The sequence below is a fragment of the Simochromis diagramma genome, unplaced genomic scaffold (assembly GCF_900408965.1).
Source record: "Simochromis diagramma unplaced genomic scaffold, fSimDia1.1 OVJJ01000344.1, whole genome shotgun sequence".
Classification (NCBI taxonomy): Eukaryota; Metazoa; Chordata; class Actinopteri; order Cichliformes; family Cichlidae; genus Simochromis; species Simochromis diagramma.
In genome coordinates this window covers 7,133,705-7,155,799 of record NW_024387375.1, presented here as the reverse complement: position 1 = coordinate 7,155,799, position 22,095 = coordinate 7,133,705, and the positions used below count along the sequence as shown (strand labels likewise).

General features: G+C 40.0%; 1 protein-coding gene across 1 annotated transcript; it reads left to right on the top strand.

Moving 5' to 3' along the window:
• Positions 1–221: 221 nt before the first annotated feature.
• On the top strand, positions 222–19,700 carry LOC120719637. Its single transcript, XM_040008998.1, has 33 exons — positions 222–306; positions 430–594; positions 749–900; positions 1,072–1,240; positions 1,441–1,549; positions 3,376–3,512; positions 3,687–3,812; positions 4,023–4,202; positions 4,830–5,054; positions 5,185–5,311; positions 5,481–5,680; positions 5,774–5,986; positions 6,100–6,245; positions 6,878–7,005; positions 7,178–7,322; positions 9,724–9,856; positions 10,007–10,147; positions 10,250–10,376; positions 10,465–10,676; positions 10,766–10,928; positions 11,030–11,118; positions 11,894–12,054; positions 13,187–13,301; positions 13,662–13,858; positions 13,938–13,986; positions 14,840–14,986; positions 15,088–15,423; positions 15,601–15,698; positions 15,784–15,890; positions 15,995–16,074; positions 16,856–16,884; positions 16,952–17,083; positions 17,503–19,700. Exons 2-33 carry the CDS (start codon positions 468–470, stop codon positions 17,983–17,985), a joined length of 4,983 nt encoding a protein of 1,660 aa, XP_039864932.1. The 5' UTR covers positions 222–306; positions 430–467; the 3' UTR covers positions 17,986–19,700.
• The last annotated feature ends 2,395 nt before the right edge of the window (positions 19,701–22,095 follow it).

Genomic DNA, 22,095 nt, shown 5'->3' with positions numbered 1-22,095 from the left:
CAGCCACTAAAGAGCCCTCCGCCTGCCCCTCTGGTGAGGATGGTAAAAATAAACGTTAAGTCAGTCACAAATTAAATATTTTTAAACTTTTAGGTATAGCAACAGTATTGTCCAAATTTGTATTTCTACAGTAACATAAAGTAACTGCTTTCTCTTTAGGTCATTTCTGTCCTGCTGGGACAGCCCTGCCTCAGCCCTGCCCTTCAGGTACTTTCAACAATCAGACAGGTGCCCACACGCTCTCTGCCTGCACACCCTGCCCCTCTGGACTGTACTGTGGCTCATATGGAGCCTCCATACCACAAGGTGAACAGAGATTAAAATTTTGATTTAACAAAACTTTGGCTTTTTAGCAAAATACTCACATCTGCATCCTCACATGGCATCAAACTGGTAGTGTCAACTTTTTCTTTTTTTTTTTCCGTCCAGGTTTATGTTTGCAGGGTTATTTCTGCCATGGTGGAGCTATGGAACCAGCCCCTCACAGCTCTGAAAACTTCCCCAGGAATGGCCCTTGCCCTGTGGGCCACTACTGTCCAGCAGGGTGCCTCTCTCCAGTTCCATGCCCTCTTGGCAGCATTCGCAACTCCACTGGTACTTCACTAATGTTTGCACATGTCATGAAAAGGCATTTCCATGCTGCTGGATTTGAATTTAAAAGAGATCCACTTCTGATCTCATGCTCTCTGCTTCCCATTATCTCCTTCACAATATTCTCTGACTGTTATCTATTGTGCACCCATCATAGGAGGTGTGTCCATGGAGAGTTGTTCTACCTGTCCTGCTGGCCACTACTGCTCTACAGACGGTCTGGCTAGCCCCAGTGGTCCTTGTGCTGCTGGTTTCTACTGCCCTTTTGACTTCTCTTCAACTACCCCATATGCATTCCTCTGTCCCAAGGTAAGGTTGAACATATAGACTTCTCTCCAACTGAATTACTTCCCCATGTCTTCTCTATTATTTTCCAGACATATGTGTAATAAATGGTTGTGCCACATGTTTAATATCAATTTTCTGCTAAATTGGGTGCCACTTCTCTGATGTTCCTTCACCTTTTTCATTCCAACTAAGGGCCACCACTGTCTGCAAGGTTCTGCCATGGCCTTGCCTTGTCCCACAGGAGAGTACCAGCCTAACCAGGGATCAGACAGCTGCATTCCCTGCAGACCTGGTTTCTACTGTGAGGAGGCCATAGTGGGAGATCCACTACCCTGCCCACCACATTCATTCTGCCCTGCAGGTATGCTGAAAAGAAGCTCTTGACAATAAAAGATTTAAACTTTTATTTATAGCTCACTGACATATTCATTGACATGAGACCAATATTAGTCTCATGTCTTTCTTTTGACAAGAATGTTAATCCACTTGGTTTATTTCAAAATCAAGATGAGATGACCAATAAAGGCTTTTGTTTTATCCCACCTTTTGTTTTTCTTCTAGGAACAATGGTACCTCAGCCCTGTCCTAATGGGACATACACCCTTTCAGATCTGGGAGGTTTACAGGAAGAGAGAGAGTGTTCACCCTGCCCTCCAGGAAAGTTCTGCAGGTACACAGTCCCATGCACGTCTTGCACCCTCAAATATTCAGAAACAGTGCACTGACTTAGATAAACATACAGCTAGGCCCATGCACACCTTGTGTATACAGACATATTTATTTATTTTATTTATTTATGCTTTATTTAACAGTAAGTCCCTTGAGAATAAAATCTCTTTTTAAGGGAGAGCACGCCAAGAAGACACACCAATACAAAATTATAAATTTACAAATTAAAAATATTTATTGATAAATAAATAAAGGAACATAACAGCATACATACACTATCGAACCAGATACCCTAAACCCCAGTTCCAAAAACAAAAAGCAAAATCTGGATGGTACCATATGTTGCTCTAAAAGTTGTATATGCCTTCAGTACCTTTCCATTTTGCCCCAGTTCAGCTTCTAAATAAGATTTGGCCCAGAGAACTGAGTCTGACTAAGAGAATATAATGCCTTGGATAGATCAACAAACAAGGCAGAAAAATGCATTAATAACATTATCTGTAACCCACACATATTATGGTACTATGAACTGATCTAAAGCCATCAAAGAGCTTATTGCAAATACCAGAGTTTTAACAAGAGTGGAAAGTTTAACTATAATTATTTAAAATGAAACTTTTTAGAAGGGGAGAACATAGGCTGCTTTACAGATTTTAGGGCGATATTAGTCTGGACACTAAATCACCCTAAAATCTGGAGAAATAATAATATGAGGAACAGGCTCAGCAATTGCATCAGCTGTTAGCTTTAGATGACGGGTAATCAGATTGGCAGGTCCAGATGACTTTTTTGGATGAATGGATTTCAAACCTTTTGAAGAAATTGATCCAAAGACAAATGGGTTCTTTTGATATGGAGGTAATAGATGAAAAAGACATGGAATTCAAATTAGAACTCTGAGACCACATTTTCATTAAAAACAACACTAGCTGATAGAAAATGTTCATTAAGATACCCAGCAATATCAGCTTTACTGATAACTTTAACTGAGTTTATTAAAACATGGAGCACGACAGCAACTTTATCTCTTTCAATAATTCAGAAAGGTTATTGCGGTTTTAAATGGATCTTATGTAGTGCTGTGATTTGGATTTTCAGATCAGAGTTGGACATTTCTTTCTTAAAACTCTGTAGGTTAGCCTTATTCATCGATCATCTCTCCTAGAAATCCTATATTGCTTTATAATAGCGTCCATTATGTTAATTGTCATTATGTCAAAAATGCTGGCATGCAGGCTAAACATCATGCATTATGTTAACTCTATATGACCAATGCATAGCTCATATAAAATTGCTGGTTCTTAAGATTTTCAAAGAATGAGACCTAGTAACATAAATTTACAGATTTAATTTTAATAACTTATAAATTATTCATAAATTGTTCTCTTAGCCATTTTTAATTACTTCCAAGTAATTAAGATTTTGCAAAGCATCAAAAATTACAGCGGATGATGCGTTTAACATTTAACATACATTGTATCTCCACTGCCCTTCCTGTCATGATCAATTCTTTGAACACTAATCATCAGTTACAGTGCTCAAAGACAAACACTCACTGTTATCACATCAGAATGCACAAGTATGTCATGATCAGTAGCCACGGTTCACTGCCAAAACTAAATGACTGCCTTCTTATGCATGATCATAATCAACTCAGAGTAAACATTAAACCAGAAGAGATGATGTTATTATCTTTGTATTTGTTAAATGGAGCATACGTTTCAGATTCTTCTAAATTAATTATGTGTGCATAGGCATATGTTTCTGTCTGCATGGAGTGAATCTTGTGGTTTTATGTACTGACTAACTAACTGTATGTTTCCTTAGGGGTGGTAAGATCCAAGGTGTTTGTGCTGCAGGGTATATCTGCGTTTCTGGAAGCACAGATTTCACCCCTCAGGGACCAGTGTTTAACTTAACCCAGTGCCAGTGGGGTGTGCAGTGTGCTGGACCGTGTCCACCAGGTGCAATATGTATATATAGAGAGAAAGATATATAATTTTAAAAACTAACAATGTAGAAGAAACTACCAACAAATCACTGTTAATGCTTTTATTCTCAGATTATTTGGCTCAGATCTCTGCAGGTGTAGTTTAGCTAAATAAATTGTTAAATACCAAATGTTTCCTTTATTCTAGGTTTCTATTGCCCCGAAGGCACAAAACAGGCTCAGTTGTGTCCTGCAAATACCATCAGAAGCTCCCCAGGAGGTGCCAGCCTACAGGATTGCTTACCTTGCCCACCCCAGTATTGGTGCAAATCTGGTATGAACTGAGTGAAGTTTTGTAGCCATTTTAATCAAGTATTAAGGGTAAAAATACTAAATTTTAATCAAGATACTTAAATTTTCTGATCTGATGAAAGAGAATAGGAGAGGCTGATCTCTTCTTGTAGCATAAAAATTGTTCGTGTATATACCAAGTATCAGAAACCTGTTTTCCTCCTAAACAACTTTTTGTGATGTTTGCTTGCAGGAGACCCAATTGCTCATCTGTGTCCTGCTGGTCATTACTGTGATGGTCTGCCTGGTGGCGACTTTGTTGGAGGGACTGGTGCCAGGCCATGCCCTCTCTACACTTATCGAGCTTCTCCTGGAGCACACAGCAAGGGTGACTGCCTGCCATGCCCACCTGGTTCACACTGTAACAGCACAGGTCTGATACGCCATATCCTCATGTTTTAAAAGATGAACTCAAATTTAATCTATAAATGTAACAGATTCCTTTTCCTTCCCTGTAAAAGCTACACATTATTCCATTCTGTTATTCAGTTCTGATTATACCCTGTGCCTACAGTATGGTGCACTGTAATACATTTTAAAATACATCTGTAATCTTTTTTCTCTGCTGGGTTTTAATGCACATCTGCAAGGGCAATTCAAAGCCAGCTCCTTTCAAGACTGCATTAATGTCCGTATACAGTATATGGTGCACATTATCATAGTTGTGCCTAAACTATGAATGAAAGAAATATGATGTGAGGGAAGGCATTGAATTTTAACTCTTCACCTGAGGCCACATGCACTGAATTTTCAAATAAAAAAAACAACAACCTTGTTTCTGGTCCTCTCACAAAAGTTTATGGTTGACACTAAATCATATTGTTGCTTTAGCTAGTGGATAATGTGTAGCATGTTGTTACGGTCCTTTCTTTTGCTGCCTTTGTGGGAATTAATGAAGGCTTATTAAAAAAACTTTAATAATTTTAGCAAGCTTTGTGGTTCATATGTCTGTCACACTATATAGTGATTTGTTGTTTTTAGAAAATGGTTGTTGTTGTAGGGCTGACAGACTACTCCAAATATCCCTGCCCACCTGGCTTCTGGTGTAGTGGGACTGGGCCTCCCATCCTCTGCCCCGCAGGCACCATGAGGCAGCTTCCGGGAGCTGCTGCACCCAGCCAGTGTGAACTCTGTGCAGGGGGAACCTTCTGCCCACACCCCCAGGATACAGGAAAACCCAATGTGGAAGGGATACCCTGTCGGGCTTCCTATCAGTGTCCTGTTGGTGGGTTTGTCAGAATAGTTTTATGTGAAAGCTCATTTTAGCCTCTGGATGTGATGTCTGAACCATTTGAAATTCCTTCCTTTCCAAACATAGCAGTGAGTGTTGTAACAAGTGTTTGATCATAATCTAGGTGCGGTTTCAGAGAGGCCATGCAGAGCTGGATCGTACTGTGGACCCCAAACTGCTGAGCCTGAAGCCTGTCCAGAAGGTTATTTTTGCCCTGAAGGATCTCATTCCTATAACAGCCCCAAACAACTGTGAGTACACGACAGCTCTAACAAGCTAAATCTGGCACAAAGGCAAGTGTCCACTCTGTGTGATATAAAAAATGAGAGGCTTTAAATGATGAAAGCTTGATAGGTTTTGACTGATTCTACTTCATGTGGTTTAAAGCTTTATAAATAACCCTGTTACCATGCTCCACAGCTGTCCATTTCCATACTACTGCCCAGCCAACAGCTCTTCCATGAAGTCCTGCGAAGGCGGCTCTATGCCGGCCAACACTAGTGGGCTCAGAGGGTCCAAAAACAGCTGCTGTATTGTGTGTGAGGGGGGCACCTATCGTCCATCTCTAGCCTCCATTCTGCAATGCCTTCCTTGTCCACCAGGATACTTCTGCCCCCCAGGTACTTTATATACGTTTTGGCAGGAATTTTTCATCATCCTAAATGATCTCAATTGTACAGTATTTCTCATTTCATACACATTTAATGCAACAGGTGCAGACAACTACAAGAAAAACCCTTGCCCTCTTGGCTATGTCTGCCCTTTGGGATCCACTCAGCCGATATCCTGCCCACCTGGCTCATTCGGCAACCTCACTCGTGCTGAGAAAATGGATGACTGTCGCCTGTGTCTGGAAAACACCTTCAACCACCTGCCTGCCCAGAAGGCCTGCTTCCCCTGTGGTAGCTCCTCCACCTCACAAGCTGGTTAGAGCAGTAAATAACAGACTGATTTAAAAAGTTTTTATAGTAAACTTTGTTGCGAGGAGTTGGAAATCAGGACCACAAACTGCCATGCCGTGTGTCGCTTGCTTTCTCAGGTTCTTTTTCCTGTACCTGCATTGGCAAGAACCGTGCTTTCCAGTATTCAGATGGTTCATGTTTGTGCAGAACTGGCTTTATCTTCTATAACGAGCTGGATTTTAAAATATCTACTGCCGATAGTGAATTGGACTGTCAGCCTGAGGTCAGTTAAAACCATTAAGGTATTTGGTTTAATCTATGCATTTTTTTCCTCAATAATGCGTCTATTGACTCAAAAAACTTACACTTCAACTTGACAGTGTGAAGTCTAAGGAGCTTGGAAAGAAAAGCGTCTGGACTTCTTTGAGTTGCTTGAAGACGCTTCACCTTTCATCCGAGAAGCTTCTTCGTCAGTTCTGAATGTTCTCAGATGAGAGGTGAAACGTCTTCAAGCAACCCAAAGAAGTCCAGACGCTTTTCTTTCCAAGCTCCTTAGACTACGATGACCTGGATGACTGAGAACCTTCAAAGACATATTGACAGTGTGAAATTTTCTAATTTTCTTTTTGTTCCTGCGCAACTCTGTAGACTCACCTGCAAAACACCATTCATGTGTCTAACGTTGAAAAGAGCTTTTCATGAATCACATGAAAAGCTTTCCACTTTTTAAACCAAAAAAAAAAAAAAAATCCAGTCAAGATTTGAAGTTTGACTCACTCCCTTTGCAATATGTTTTGCCTAGAAGACTATAGAAGACTATACTATGGTGTAAATGAAGGTTCAGTCACAAATGATGCAACATACTGCAAAAACCTTGTATGCCCTTTCGGAAGTCTGAGTTTTTGCTTGTTTCAGGTGAACAGACGATGTGCCACAGGAGAGGTGCGCTTGGCAGCATCCAGAGAGTGTGTGTCACCGTCCCTCCACTCCTGCAGTATCACCTGTGGACCACATGGAGGAACTCTGGATGCGGAGATGGGCATGTGAGTCACCTTATCACCTTTTTCCTTTACCAAATCATGTAAGCCGAGTCCGATTTACTGTTGCTCTGTAAAAACTACTAAAGCTACATCTAATAAAGAAGTGAATTAGGATTCTAGCTGGTATACAGCCTGATATGTTGCCTTTCTGTCTCTTGCCTTATCTGCACCCCAGCTGCCAGTGTGAGCGATACGTGTCTGCTGAGGAGCTTTGCAATACATCCTGCCTTTCCAGACTGCCTCAGCTCTCTGCTCAGCTTTCACCAGATGGACACCTGCTGCTCAGCATCAAAGAAAGCCATAGCATGGTCTGGGCAAAGGTGATGGAAGGTTAACATGGGCCACTGACAACTGTTGATCAGCTACACCTTGCAAGGATATCCAGCTATCCAATTCAATTATTTCTCTTATAATCAGTGATCAGTTACTCTAAATGTGTGCGGGAATGAGAGGAGGGATATTTGAAAAACAAGTATAAATACAACATTAGAACTGTACTGACGCAGCCAAGCGACTCCTCACACTGTAGGGTTTAGCTACATCAATTAGTAGGCAGAAAGCTTGGCACAGCATTTAACAAGGTTTCAGCATGATGTGAAAAAATGTTGCAACTGCAGATTTTGTGATATCATTGCATATGATGAAGTGACAGTGATAAATAGTGAAGTCTGCTCACCATCAAAGAAAAAGTATTTCGTTATTCCAAGTTATTCCAGCAAGAGGTTTTTTCATTTTCTGTGAGTTTCATCATATATACAGTGTTGTGCAAAAGTCTTGAGCCACCCCTCGTTTCTTTATATTTTGCCAGATTTGTGATTTTTAAAAGTTGGCTTGAGTTCTCCAGGTTTTCTGTTTTTCCAGGGTTTTATTTTAACATTGCCTTTTTATTTGTATCTTTAGGCACTTTGTTATTCGCAGGCTGTCACAAAAACACATATATTGTTTTCCTATTTCTTTGGTTGAAACTATGAAAGATCCCAACGATAACAGTTTAACAGGCATAAAACAGTCATTTTTGCACGCACATGCCAATTCCCAAGGAGTTATTGGCTGAAAACATGACATATGACAGCAGGGTAGGCACTGTGTCCTTAAAAATGAGGAAACTGAACCAAGTGGATGACCAGCAAAGAAGGGCTAAGCCTAACAACTTTCTGTAGCATATATGAAGTATCTTCAAGTCATTTCCTTTAGAAATAGGAAAAAATCCAACAAAGTTCTGACACAGGACCCGAGAAATGCATGTGGCACTTCAGTTGATCCATGTGCTGTTCACCGAAGTCTCATGAGACATGGTCTCAGCAGAAGGGTGTCTGTCAAGAAACCATAGTCAAAGAAGGGAACGGCAAGAAAAAGCACATGCCAAATTGTACAAGAACTGGAGCTGTCGTCAAATTTTTGTCAAACTGTATAAAGCAGGTCCCATATGTTGGAGGCTGCGTCATGGTTTGGGACTGCATTACAGCCTGTGGTCTTGGAATCTTGTCAAAATTGATGGAACCATGCAGAAAAGTGCTGTCACATTTTGATCCACCATGCAGTACCACCTGGAAAGTGTGTGATTGGCAGCGGCTTCACTTTTCAGCATGACAATGATCCCAAACACACTGCCAATGCAGTAAAAGCATAACCGGTAAAGTGGATGGAAAACCACACAATGGCACAGTGTCGTTCCTTCCCAGAGCTTGGACCTCAACATTACTGAGGCAGTGTGGGACAATTTTGACAGAGAAAAGAACAAAAGACATTCAAAGACACGCTTTGAATGTCCTTCAAGAAGCCTGGAGAACAACTCTTAATAAGAGGAAATCTTGCCGAAGAGAGTTCAGGTTCTAAAATAATAAAGGTGGCCATGCCAAACATTAACTTAAGTTCATTAGAATTCTACAAACTGCGTTTTTGCCTTAAATAATGTATATATAAGTTCCATCTACTGTAATGTAGTGTAGTGGCAAGTGAAAGGTAGCTGGCTTTGTGGTTGGTTCAGGAAAAGCATAAAACTGTGCCAAACTAAGCAATTTGCAGAGCTTGATTTGGCACAGAACCAACCACAAAGCCAGCTTGTAACAAGGGTGCAGCCAAAAGCAGCTTTATACTGTATTTCCATTAATGTTTGTACATGTTTCACCCCCAACCAATCGCAGCAGATGGATGCTCCTGCCTGAACTGGAGGTTTCCTCCTGTTAAAAGGGAGTTTTTCCTTCCTAAGTGGTTGCTCATAGGGTGTTGTTTGATTGTTGAGGTTTTTCACACTGTTATTGTAGGGTCTTTAACTTTCTTACCACTGAGGTGACTGATGTTATGATTTGGTGCCATGCATATAAAATTGAGTTGAATTGAAAATTTAATTGAATCTCTGCACCTATTTTCCTAATAAAACATAAAGAAATAAGGTGTCTCAAGACTTTTGCACAGTACTGTAAGTGTGCATGTTATTTGTCTAACAACAAAAATATCAATTTTCTCAAGTTAAGGATATTTTTTTATTATTGTGACCAAGGTGTAGCATGGCATTACTGTGAATGTATATTGGAACACATACTTAACACTACATATAAATAAAAACTGACAAATATCAGCAACTGGAAAAACTATAGTTAAAATAGAAACACAGTATGGCACAATTGTTCCTTACATTATGTTTTCTCTCCAACATAATAAATACAAAATAACATGCGCTTTTCTAGTTTTCTAGTTTGTGTTATTTCCTTTTATTTTCAGAGAATAACAAATATTTTAGGACCAGATATCCATTTAAAGAATATTGGGAAAACACACTTGGTCCAGTTTGACTCTGAAGGAGTGTTTGGTTGGATTCCCACACAAAAAGATGTCATCAATCAGTTTCTGTCAGGTGATTAGAGCTGACATGTTGATTGATATATTTTCTTTTGCCATGCAATCCGTTTGTTTTCTGTATCTACCACCAATTAACCGTAAAAATTTTGGCTTTAATTGGTTGACAAAACTGTGCAATCTGTGACACAATGCTATCTCTTCACAGAGCCAATAGAAGTCCTAAAAACAAGACCCAGAAATAGAAGAGACACAGAAGATCTGGCTGTCTTACCTCGAATCCCCAACCCCATTGCCTGTCTTTCCTCTGGTGACATGCTCATTTTTCATCTCACCATCAACCACACAGGTACAGCTGTTTTTACTTTTACCATGGTTTTATCACAGTGTGTGATTTTTTTTCTTTTTTTTTTAAACCACTGTCCTCTTACTTCTAACTGAATTCTCTTAGACCGCCATCTCAGCCACTTTCCAGTTTATCAAAAAGACCACCTGTTTAACAGCAACCCCAGCTGGGACTTTGGTGCCTTTAGGCATCTACAGATACTCATGAAGCAAACAAACTTTAACTCCTCAAGGTAATATATCCTCATATAACTGTGGTCACACAGTATCGTGATCTCATGTTCTAATTTGTATTCCTCTTTGTCATCTTTCCATTGCCAGGTTTGCCCATGTTTTTTCTGAAACGGGGAAGTACGTGTTTGTTGACAGTGTTGTCCCACAGTGGAGTCTGGTAGTGGTAGTCAGTGAGGAGGGGACAGAGTGTGGCCCCAGGGCTGCTGTGTTTCAACCCATGACCCCAGCACAATTGGTCAAGCACGGGATTGTCAAGAAACACAAACTAAACCTTCTGCCCGACTGGGGAGTGATTGCTGGTGGGTATTTGTATTGCTGACTAAGTGTTTACAGGGGTATTATTGTAATGAATTAGCTTTCACCATGACACAATGCTGACTGTGTGCAGGGATCCTTAGTCTGCTCTTGGTTGTGGTCGTAATTCTGACCACTACAGTACTAGTTTTGCGACCTAGCAAAGCAAAGCTTGTCTCCCAGTGGAGGATAAAGCCAAAGTGGCGCAGCCTCGGGGAGCCTTTCTGTCCGGTGGAGTGTGCATGCAGCAGAGAAAGGTATACTGGTGTGACAGCAGTGCTGACGTTGTGTTCTAAAAAATACATAAAACACTTTTAAACAAGTGAAAATAAACAAAATTCGAGTCTTTGTTTTTCAGCTTAGTGGTCCCAAGCCAAGGTGATTTCCTTGGTAGTAGAGGTGTTGGAGAAGGAGCAGAAGCTGAGGAGCCTGCTATTTCAAAAGGAGGTTAGCCCCTTGTTTAATACTGTGCCAGTGCTTTTTTGTTTTTTTTATCAAACACTCTATGGGTTTTCAAGCAATTGCAATAACTGTGTCAGAGCGGTGATGGAGAGTAATTTTTTGGCCTAAACATGCTCTAATTTGTATTCAATTAAATATGGTATCACAGTATATGAAACTTCAGTCTGAAATGCATTTAAAGTTTACTTTTATGACTTACTGCAACTATGTTTTATCAAATCCACTAAATAAATTTTCTGTACCTCTTGGACGACTTGGCCAATAACCAAAGACTAAAAGTTTTCCAGAAAACTTTCACTAAAAACAAACTTTGGCAGCTCCCTTTCGTCGACTTTTCACTACATTTGCCTTGTTTCTTTCTAATCTCTGATAGTGGAGGTGACGGTAATGTTTCTCAGTTGACGCTTATTACATTATTCATGCAGCTTGATTGGGCGTTTAAATGCCAATTGGCCTAGCCATTATGAAACCATCACGCATGACCAGCTAGCAGTTAACAGCCTATTCCACATCTGATTGACGATAAAGAAAATAATGGCTTATATCATACTGTAATGGCTTGTGCTGTTACCACTAAAGAAAGCTAGACCGACTCCACTAAATTACTATGGAGCCAAACTGAGCTTATAATTTCAATGTGCGTTCATGCTTCACAAGATCATCTCCTCAGATCTTAAAGATGTCATGATGAGGCCCTTCTGTTATTTTTTTCAAGCCATTTCAATCTTTCCCATTGTTGACATTTACTGGCCTTGTTTAGGAGGAGTGCCAGGGTGCTGTGATTTGGAGGAGTTTAATGTGAAGACTCTTTATGACAAGCTGGAGGATCAGAACCTCCATATAGCCTCACAGCTGGCCCGGCACCGCAAAGACATACAGGAGTTTTATAGAAACATCTGTCAACACACTGAATCATTCAAGGTGAGTTTTAATATTGTAATAAATAATGCATGGAATAATCCAGTAAAGCTGTTGGATAAATCATCTTGCCACCACAGTTCATGTTTAGTACAAAACCTAAATAACATCCATCAGGTGGGGATGCCTGTCGCCCTGAGGGTAGGGCAGGTCATCTATTGATCGGTTGATTGATGTATTGCTTTACTGGTGGATTGGTCTCTGGTTGCTTCAGTCTGCATGCCAAAGCATCCTTGGACAAATAACTGACCCAAGTCATTGCCAATTCATTCATCGAACAGTGAATGTTCGATAGGAAGCGCTTAGAAACAGGACAAAGGGGCGATGTAGTGGTTAGCACTGTTGGCTCACAGGGAGAAAGTACTGGGTTTAAATCCACCATCCGGAGTTTCCATATTTTCCATGTTCTCTCCATATCTGTGTGGTTGTCTCCTCACACAGTTCAGAGAGTAGTTAATTAGTCTTTTTGTTCTACCATTAATAAAATAAAATAAAAAAACTTTGCAGCTGGGACACTACAGCCTGCAGATGGCAAATACGTTTTTTTGATTAATAAAATGATTAATAGCAAACTCCTTTTAAGAGGTGAAATCAAATTAACGTCTGCAGTACATTTGAGCAATGTTTACAATGACTACTCTTATAGGATCCTTTACACCTGGAATGTCAAACTAATTTTATATTCTGGCCCTTACACTTCATACCCATGCTCTAGGCAACCATGTTTGCTGGGAGTCTGGCTGTGTCCTGTTTTATCCTCTAGCATGTGAGACCCCCTTACACTGATTAATGGTGCCTCATTGCATTGCTGCTCTCACTGATACCCCAACTCCTTTTTATTATTTGTTTACCATCAAACCAGCACCTCAAAGAGAAGCGGTTTGAATCCAAGAAGTGCTCCTTCTCATAAACAGTTGAAGTCATTTATTTAAAGTTTCAGTTAATGTTTTTTTTGTTTTTTGTTTTGTTTTCTTTATTAATGATGAGTAAATCACTTACCACACTTTATAGGTGAGTTATGAACCATTAATAAGAACAACTTATGGACTTGCTTGTCCATACATAACACATACATAATAATGCAATCTTGTTCCCCTCAAGGAAACAGAATAAAAATTCTTTATCCTTCTTTCAGAATGCCTTGGAGAATATGGATCATAAAAAAATGAGCCTCCTTAAAGAGATATTAGTTCATAAAACAATGAAGGATGAACCATCAGGCAGCAGTGTGGGGGAGAGACATACACAAGGTAAAAATAAATGATGATGATCATGAGGATGAGAGTAATGTCTTCTACTGAAGATGAATGACCGTCTCTAATAATAAGATAGATCATTAAAGGGATATTTAGTCAGTCTGGGAAATGTGAATTCTTCATTTCTTGTTGAGAACCACATGCATGTATCATAGCTGTAAAGTTACAGACAGTTACTTTAGCTTAGCATAAAACACCAAAGTGTAAAGATGATAATATGTGGTTTGTGTTGTGTTTTGTGGACCATCACACAGAAGCATGCTGGCTGTTTCTTGTTGTGCATTAAGAGAAATGGAAATTTATGTCACAATTAAATTTTTTTTTGTATGTAACTGAACATCTCCATCATTCAAGTTGAGGCCTGCATGTCATTGCTGGGAGCTCTGGTCAGGTCAGTGGAAACTCTCTTATGCAGGCTGACAGGAGACGCTTGGCAGAACCAGGATTTGTCTGGTCCCCTGTACTGTCACACAGGTCATCACGATACCAGAGAGTGTGAGGCGCAAGCTGGGTACATGCAACCCAGTGACACTAACATGTGTTTGATGCAGGTACTGCAGTGGCATTCTCTCTGTATTGTGTATTTATGATATAAAGTAGAGAGTAAATTCCTCACTCAATGATCCACAGTTTTCATCAGTGAATGTGACCAAAGCAGGAGCTCTTCCACACGAGCCCGGTAAGGAATAAATCACTACTGTGTATGCTGCCATCGTTTGCATGTACAATAATATCAGAATATTACACTGATCAGGCATAATATTATGAACACCAACAGGTGAAGTGATTATTTCTCTTTATCATTTCACCTGTTAGTGGGTGGGATATGGGAGCAAATGAACATTTTGTTGATGTGTTTGAAGCAGGAAAATGGGCAGGCAAAAGGATTTGAGCAAGTCTGTCAAGTATCAGATTGTGATGGCTAGACGAATGGGTTCTCTGGAGCATCTCCAAAACTGCAGATCTTGTGGGGGAAGGAAGGAACTGTGGTGAACCAGTGACAAGGTCATGGGCAGCCAAGGCTCACTGATGCACAAGGGGAGGGAAGGCTGGCCCATGTTATCACAAAAGAGATTAGCTACTGTAGCTCAGATTGTCAAGATAGTTTATGCTGACAGAAGGGTGTCAGACTACACAGGCGTCGCAGTTTGTTTTGTGTGGGGCTGCACAGTTGCAGACCAGTCAGGGTACCCATGCCTCTGTCACTACTGAAAGCTCCAACGATGGGCACGCGAGTATCAGAACTGGACCACAATCAATGGAAGAAGGTGGCCTGGTCTGATTAATCATATTTTCTTTAACATGATGGCCGCATATATGTGCATCACTTACCAGGGGAACACCTGGCAGCAGGATGCACTATGGGAGGCAAGTCAACAGCGGCATCAAGCATCTTTGGGTTGTGTTGGACAAACAACTTACAGGACATAACAGATGTTTTACTAACATCTGATCCAGATACCAGGTGTCCATAATCCTATGCCTGGTCAGTTTATAGTGTGTTCTGCTAATGTTATTTCTCTGTGTCCTAGACCATATACAGAGCACAGCTCCTTCTTTAAGTGATCATGACCTGTCCAAGCTTATCATGATATCACCTCTATTCAAGACCCTGCAGGAGATCCAACAATCTTTACAAAATCTCACCATGGATGAGTCAAAACAATATTTTAGCAATGGTACAGAAACATTATAGCGAGATCTCTAAAACACACATGATATTTGATCAATGCAACATATACCAAGTTCTAAAATTATCTCTTTTTTTTCCCCTTTTTAGGAGTTGCAGATAATTCTGCAAAGGGGAATTATGATGGGCAGCTCATCCCGACTGCACTGGACAACCTCTCCCCACAGGACTCTGCCATTTTTTTGTTTGGTTGTCAGGTGATGCAGTTGCTTGAAAACTGCCCCATGTTCCCCAGTGCTCTTCTCCTGCTGGCCAAGTCGATTCCATTCGCTCCATCTTCCTCTAATGGGGGTCTACTGTCACACTGCTCCAGGGACTTTTATTTTGATGCGACCAATCAAATCCTGTATCTGTCAGAGGCAAAGCTTCAGCACGTGGGACATTTCATCTCTGTCATCCTGCAGTCAATGGCCCACATAGCATCTGGTAATCAGAGAAAAACCAATAGAAGACAGTTCTGAAGGACAGTCTCGTGTCCTCGTTTGGCAACTGTCATATAGTACAGAGTAATATCCCTGGCAATTAACTTTGAAAACACAAAGTATGTAATCTTCTTTAAAAACACTGTGATATATAGATTTGTATATGTATTTTTTAATCCAGGATCCAAACCCCAGAGCTTTATGCAAGCACTCCATGAGGCCATTTCAGCTCTAAGCCTTCAGTTGTTCAATGTTTCTTTCAAATGGAGCACAGCAGAGGTGTGTAAGTGCTCTTTAAACCTCACTCATCATTCTCATAGTATAAAAATGGAGGCAGATAACATTTTATGCCTTCTATTAACAGTCCAATTTCGATGCTTTGAAGGGGCAGAATAACACATTAGTTGAGGAATTTCTCAACATTAGAGTTCCCACTGAAGCCCGCTTCACTGAGCACCTATTAGCTAGCAGGTTGGTGAGACAGATAACGATTACAGCAGAATAAATGAGGTTTGTCATTTCAGCAAAATATTTATATTACAATATGTAATATTTCTCCCTTTTTGCCAATTCAGACTCAAGAAATACAAATATTTCCAGCTGGAGCAGCTCATTTCTGAACTCAAACATACTCCAGCTCAGACCACAGACAAAGGTAAGACAACTGTTGAGGTTCAAAAAGAATTACTATTACATAAAATGCTCACAGGATTTTCACGGTGTATTTATTGCTGTAAAACAATAAATATCACATTAAGGGGTCTTTGCAAAGCTACTATCTAAAAGTAAAGGGAAAATAGACCTTCACCAGCTTCATAAATAAAATAGTTCATATGCTAAAGGTTGCAAAATGAATTTATTTTAAAAATGACAGTTGTGGCATTTGTTGTCAGTATAGGAAAATGTATAAGCAGCTGTGAACAAAACATCATCATGTGTTGATCAGCTGAAATTCTGTGGACATTTGTTGCAGTCTTGTACTATTTTCTTATGCATGGACTGATTTGATGATTTAAACTCCTGCTTTTGACCATGAAGCCTCAGTGACATCAGCAAGCGGTCTTGCGAAACAATGACCATAATAATAATCCAGCCATAAAAGTTGATGAACAAGCCCATCTGTGATTTCATGCAGATGTTGTTCATTTCATTTTTGCCACTTAAAACATAAAAGCATCATTAAAGTATTATATGAAGTCTTGGAGAGATTTTCTGTTTTGTTTTTGTTTTGTTTTTACGCTGTTAAGCACCTAAAAGACTTTTGTTTCAGTGTCCTGGTGCACAGAGTTCAAGGTTTCCATAAAACCGTGATATTGAGGGCTGAAGTGCATTGGGTGGTTTTTGTGCTTCAAATATTCACATATTGTTTGGTGTTTCTTTTGTTGTATTTTCCAATCTACAAATTCCAGACACAAATTTTTATTCTTTTTTTTCAGGTTTACCACCAAAGGGGACACCAGTGCAGGTAAAAATATAAAAAATGAAACAGAATTTTAATTTAAGTGAACCGTCAACCATTATTTCTCTTCCAGATGTCATGTATAGAGGAAGAAATTGATCGCATGAATGAGTCGTTCTTGCTGCTGAGCACGCAACTACAGAAGAGAGCTGAAGTGAGCACATGGCTAAAGGAAAGAGAGAACAGCGCTGGAAACCATTCTGCAGTAATTAGCTGGAATATTATACACTGCACATATAATTACATAATCCAAAACATGAATCTCTGTGTTAATTTAATTGTGTTGTGAAGGGCTTTTAAATGATGTCTTTGTGTTTTGATTTCATCCAAGTTTCACTTCAGCGTTGTGAAATGATCTCGTTTGATTTTGCCAGTATCTGCTATTACTGCATTTCATACATATAAATGGCATATTGCAGTGATTGAATGGTGATAACTCGTTTTAATCTACAATATTCATGCTGATGTTCAGCCTTGACTTAAAAGAGAGATGCGTAAATCAGTATGCATGAACGTGATCTGTGTCTGAATTTGCATTATTGCTCCAGACTATGTGCATGAACTCAGTCATATCTTTACGGCACATCATTTACAATACATGCTCTGTGATCTATTCTTCTGCAGAGGGCAACTCCAACAGACATGCCAAGCCTGAGTCGTAATGGAACAATCCTGCTGGAACTGAAGAGACGCTATGTATTACAGCGCCTCAATGAGCTCCAAATCACATTAGGCCAGATCACACGATGCCAGCAGCATGACAGCAAGTCGAAAGATGGGACAAGAGGCTGCACACAAACAGACAGCAGCACTACACAGCAGGGAGAAAGTGAGAATTATGGTAGTACAGATGGTTTGAGCCCCAACGATGGCCAGCGGCGGGACAGTATTTCAGCTAGCCACAGTCACAGCCAACAAGCCGAAGAGAGCAGAGGTCTTGATAGCTATAAACTGGAGAGTCATATTTCTGACCAGAAGAGTAACACTGTCCAAAGCAACAACGCTGATATATTATTGGGCTGCCAGACGCCAGGCACTCAAGATCTTAATGTTCCAGGAGAGCAAGAGCTAAAAAGGCAGCCTGCAATAGAAAATACAACAAGCTAAACAGATACTGATGACATTTGAGTGCACAACAATCTGAACGTGGACAAATGATCAAGGTTTTTTCCTTTTTTGTGCTCCTTCATGTTAGACCTCGAGTGGCTATTTCTGTACAATATTGTTGTTTTATTCGAGTAACGATACAAGTGACCTCTGTCTTCATTTTGGAGCACTTTGTAAAAACAATTCATCGTAGTTCCTTTCAATTATGTGTGGATCCAGACAAAAGTAATTTGCAGCTGCAAGGAGTGGCGTGACACAGTCTGTCAGCTTGTCCAAAGAATTTCTTAGTCAGGAGTTAATACTGGTCTCTAAGACAGATTGTGCTCATTATCATATTCTAGTTAAGACAATAAAGCTCAGCTGATTGAACACAAGGTGACACCGGTGCTTCTGTTCTACTTCCTGATCACAGCAGCTTCTCCGCCGTGTCGAGGTGACAACCCGCGTGTTTTTCATGAATATGTAATATTAAACTACAGTAACTCTTCTCTCTCTTGCACACTTACAGGTTCTGAACTTTATTCCCTGAGCTGTCGTTCTAGTGAGATTTCTCTGTAACTAGCAGATTAACCGAGTGGAACTAAACGTAGCTGCACAATTCGAAAGGCACCGATTTGATTTTGCTCCAAAAAGAGAAGTCTATGTTGCACAACTGCTGTCTTCTTCTGGTTCAATGATTTATTTGATGCATAGCGTTCTGGGTCTTATAATAGAAAGTCAGTATTCCTACAGGGGGCTGTGAGCCAAATCAGAAGGTCAGATGGAACAAGTCTTCACTTACTATCAGTGTTAGCTTAGAGGTCTGTGCCAAGTCCCCCTGGTTGAATCTGGCATTGCCCTGTGGCTCTGTGTATGTGTGTGTACACATGTGAGGTGTAGTTCAGTGACTCAATGACATTTCATGCCTTATCAATTAGATTGGCTCTGGTGCCACTGATTTTGCATTTGTGTCCAGAGTACCTCGCAGTGGGACATGGCAACATAAAACAACTTACTGGGCAGCTCAGAGTGTGTAAATCTTTGTGGTTATTTACTACATTAGGCTTGCTCTAGTTGGTTAGATGAAAACATGGGTTATTTTTAGGAAGAATGGCTTTGTGTGATGATTGTGTAAGTATCTGTGTGCCCATATGCATAGAGTAATGTGTCTGATCTCAAAATTGTTATTTTATCCCATCTTCCCACAACGATTTGGTAAAAAACTACCCAAATGCACATAAATTTATGCAACTTGGATTTTTTTCCTTTTAGTTTTGTATTTTTCTAGAAAATCAAATACATTCTGCAAAAAAGAACAACAAGGATCATACATGCGCCCACTTCAAAAGAACCATACAATTCAAATTGAAATAGGTTGACTTCAAACGTCCACAAATAACGTATAAAGCAGCAAACAAACAACATTCAAAACTTGTTCCAAATAAGACCAAATCATCATGACCTGAGAGGAAGCCTAACGTTTAGCAAGCCAGCAGTGAGGAATGATGTAAAATATCACAGGTTTACAGTGTCAGGAGTAAATGTGTGGAATACATTGTGTAGATGAAGAGAAGTACATAACTTTGCATGTCTGTTTAAAAACCAAATGCTAAGTGTTTAGATTACTTCATACTGAGTGTACTGTGAGGATTGTTACACCTTTCTTCGTTTCATTGGCCAGAATAATTGTCAGAATAAACTAAACTAAAGGTAATTTTCAACACAGTGATAGCATGTGAAATATACAGATACAGTCACACACTGAGAATGAATAGAAATGACACATGAGTGATTTCAAACTGCAGTATTAAAAGGCTTTTCTAGCAAGGAGCACATTAGATATACATCAGTATTTCTGGCATGTGTGATCCATGGCTGTCTGCTGTAATCACATTATAATCTTGAAATCCTTCCAAATCCCTAGAAATCTGCTCTGTACAGTGCATCGTCGAGGATGCCTGCACGCACACACATGCACAAAGAGGCATAATTATCGTACAAACATGAGCATGCACATGTACTCTCAAACCCACTCATTTGCACGTTCATTCCCTTGTGCAGGCTGTTGGTTAATGATGTCAGTGCACGTACATGACTGTCTTTTTGAGTTATTGATTTGGAGCTGGTACTGCCTCGTCTTTGGTCTGAACATAGAGAAAAAAAGACTCATTATGTATTCTTTCATTATGAAAACATATTTCCTCTGTATGGCTGACATTTTTCTGCAAAACCCTTCTGATTGCAAAATCCATTGTTATAATCAAGATTTCTCCCCCCTGTCAGTCTGTCACACCTCATGTGGCTGCACACGGTTACCTGGGCTACTGCTGGACATTTTTCTTCTGCTTTTGCTCAGTCTCTGGACAGACCTCCTCCGCACTTGACTCCAGACCACTTACTCACTCTGCACAACTCCACCTGCTTTTTTCAATTCTGTAACTACTCTTGTAAGCTTAGCACCTCACACCTGAAGCTCAGCCTTTAAATGGTGAAAGCTCTCAGAAGGCCCCAGCAGAAAGAGGAAAAAACAATCAGGCGTGCTTTGAATTGTTAAAGAAGTCGTGGGCAAATTATCAGAAGGTTGTCAGAGCAGCGAAAACAAAGTGACTTTTACAGACCTGGCGTTTCAATTAGGGCTGTTAATGCTGCAATTATTTTCTCCTAACTCTGTGCCATTGTAGGGAGCAATGTGGGAGAATTTCCTTAAATCTTTTTGTTGATTCCACATCAAGCCCCCGCCTAAACATACTCACTTGCCTTATTTGCCCCCATCTTTCAAATGCTTTTTGTAAGAAAATAATTAAATAAATGAGAGCTCCCTTTTAGGCTTTCTATTGTCATCCTGACTCTGAGGCTGTCTAAGCGAACCTCCTGTAGTCGCCATGGCAGTGCATTACTGTTGCTATGGTTTCCCTGTCTGCAGGATATGGTTCAACCGGGCTTGCCATATTAAGTCTGCTCCTCAATGAGCCAGCCTACTGCTAATGCTGACAGCAACACAGGAGTACACTCAGCTGCTTCTCTGCTTTCTACATTAAAATCTTTACCAGTGAAAATCACAGCCCCACAGCGGCTGATTCACTCCCTGACTGTTTCAGAGTTCGACTAAAGGTGTAGTTATTTAATGGCGTGGCTGTTAACATAAATCTAAAAAAAGAATAAAGTACAACATTATAATGACGTTAACATTCTCAAGCCCTTGATTTCTATTTTCCTTTGGCGGTAATCTTCTTATTGTTCCAGATGCAGTGGCTGCAAAATTAAATACTGTGACGTCACAGTGAGATTATTATGGCTCTTTCAGACTGTGCTGTATCATAGATTTATCTCAGTGCTTTTCTTTTAACGTCATAGCAACCCCGTTGTCTCGGTCAGTGCTTCAGAGGATTTGGTTTCTTTCGTGTGTACCAAAGCACAGAGGAAGCATGTCTGGTGATTTCATTGACTGCCAATTTTGATACTTGTTTACCATTTGTTATGGTGTGTGTGTGTGTCCATATATGTGAGTAACTGAGTGTGTTTGTGTGTATCTTTGCTGATTGATTTTTAATTGTATCTTACAGGTTTTTTTTAACTGCCCAGGGACTGCAGATGGAAATTAGCTACTAATCTAAATCTGGTACAAAAATGTTTTCCCTTTATGCAAATATGTTTTTTTTTTTTTTACATAGTCCCTGAAAGAAATAAAGAATAAACAAATAAACAAGATGTATAAATCTTTTTCTAATTCTAATTACAATGGCTGGATTAGTAATGCAATTTGTAAGAGTTTTTTTGGTAAGTATTAACCAGCTGTTGGCACTTTTATGCTTAAGATGATACATGTGCAGTATATTAAAGTTTGCAATAGATTGCCCAACGGAAAGCACTTTATACATCCATCAGGCACATCTGTTGGTATTAATATTAGATGTTATTCAGGTCTGCAGAGCAGGAAAACATGTTTATCCTTGTCTCCTTGTCACCTCTTTTAGTTTTTACAGTTGAGTCAAATCCCTGCTGGTTTTTATTGATAGAAAAAAGTGCAATTTTTAAGCAGGTACTCGCGTACTCTCTCTGGTGCAGGTGGTGTGATGGACTGTTTTTTCCCTGCCTGAATCGAGTGAATCACTGCATCCTACTGACTCGGTT

Excerpts from the sequence above, each read along its gene's own strand:
- LOC120719637 (XM_040008998.1), top strand. The coding sequence starts at position 468 with ATGGAACCAGCCCCTCACAGCTCTGAAAACTTCCCCAGGAATGGCCCT. Across the intron at positions 3,513-3,686 it reads TGCTGGACCGTGTCCACCAG|GTTTCTATTGCCCCGAAGGC; the intron begins GTGCAATATGTA and ends CCTTTATTCTAG. Across the intron at positions 13,987-14,839 it reads AGCTCTTCCACACGAGCCCG|ACCATATACAGAGCACAGCT; the intron begins GTAAGGAATAAA and ends TCTGTGTCCTAG.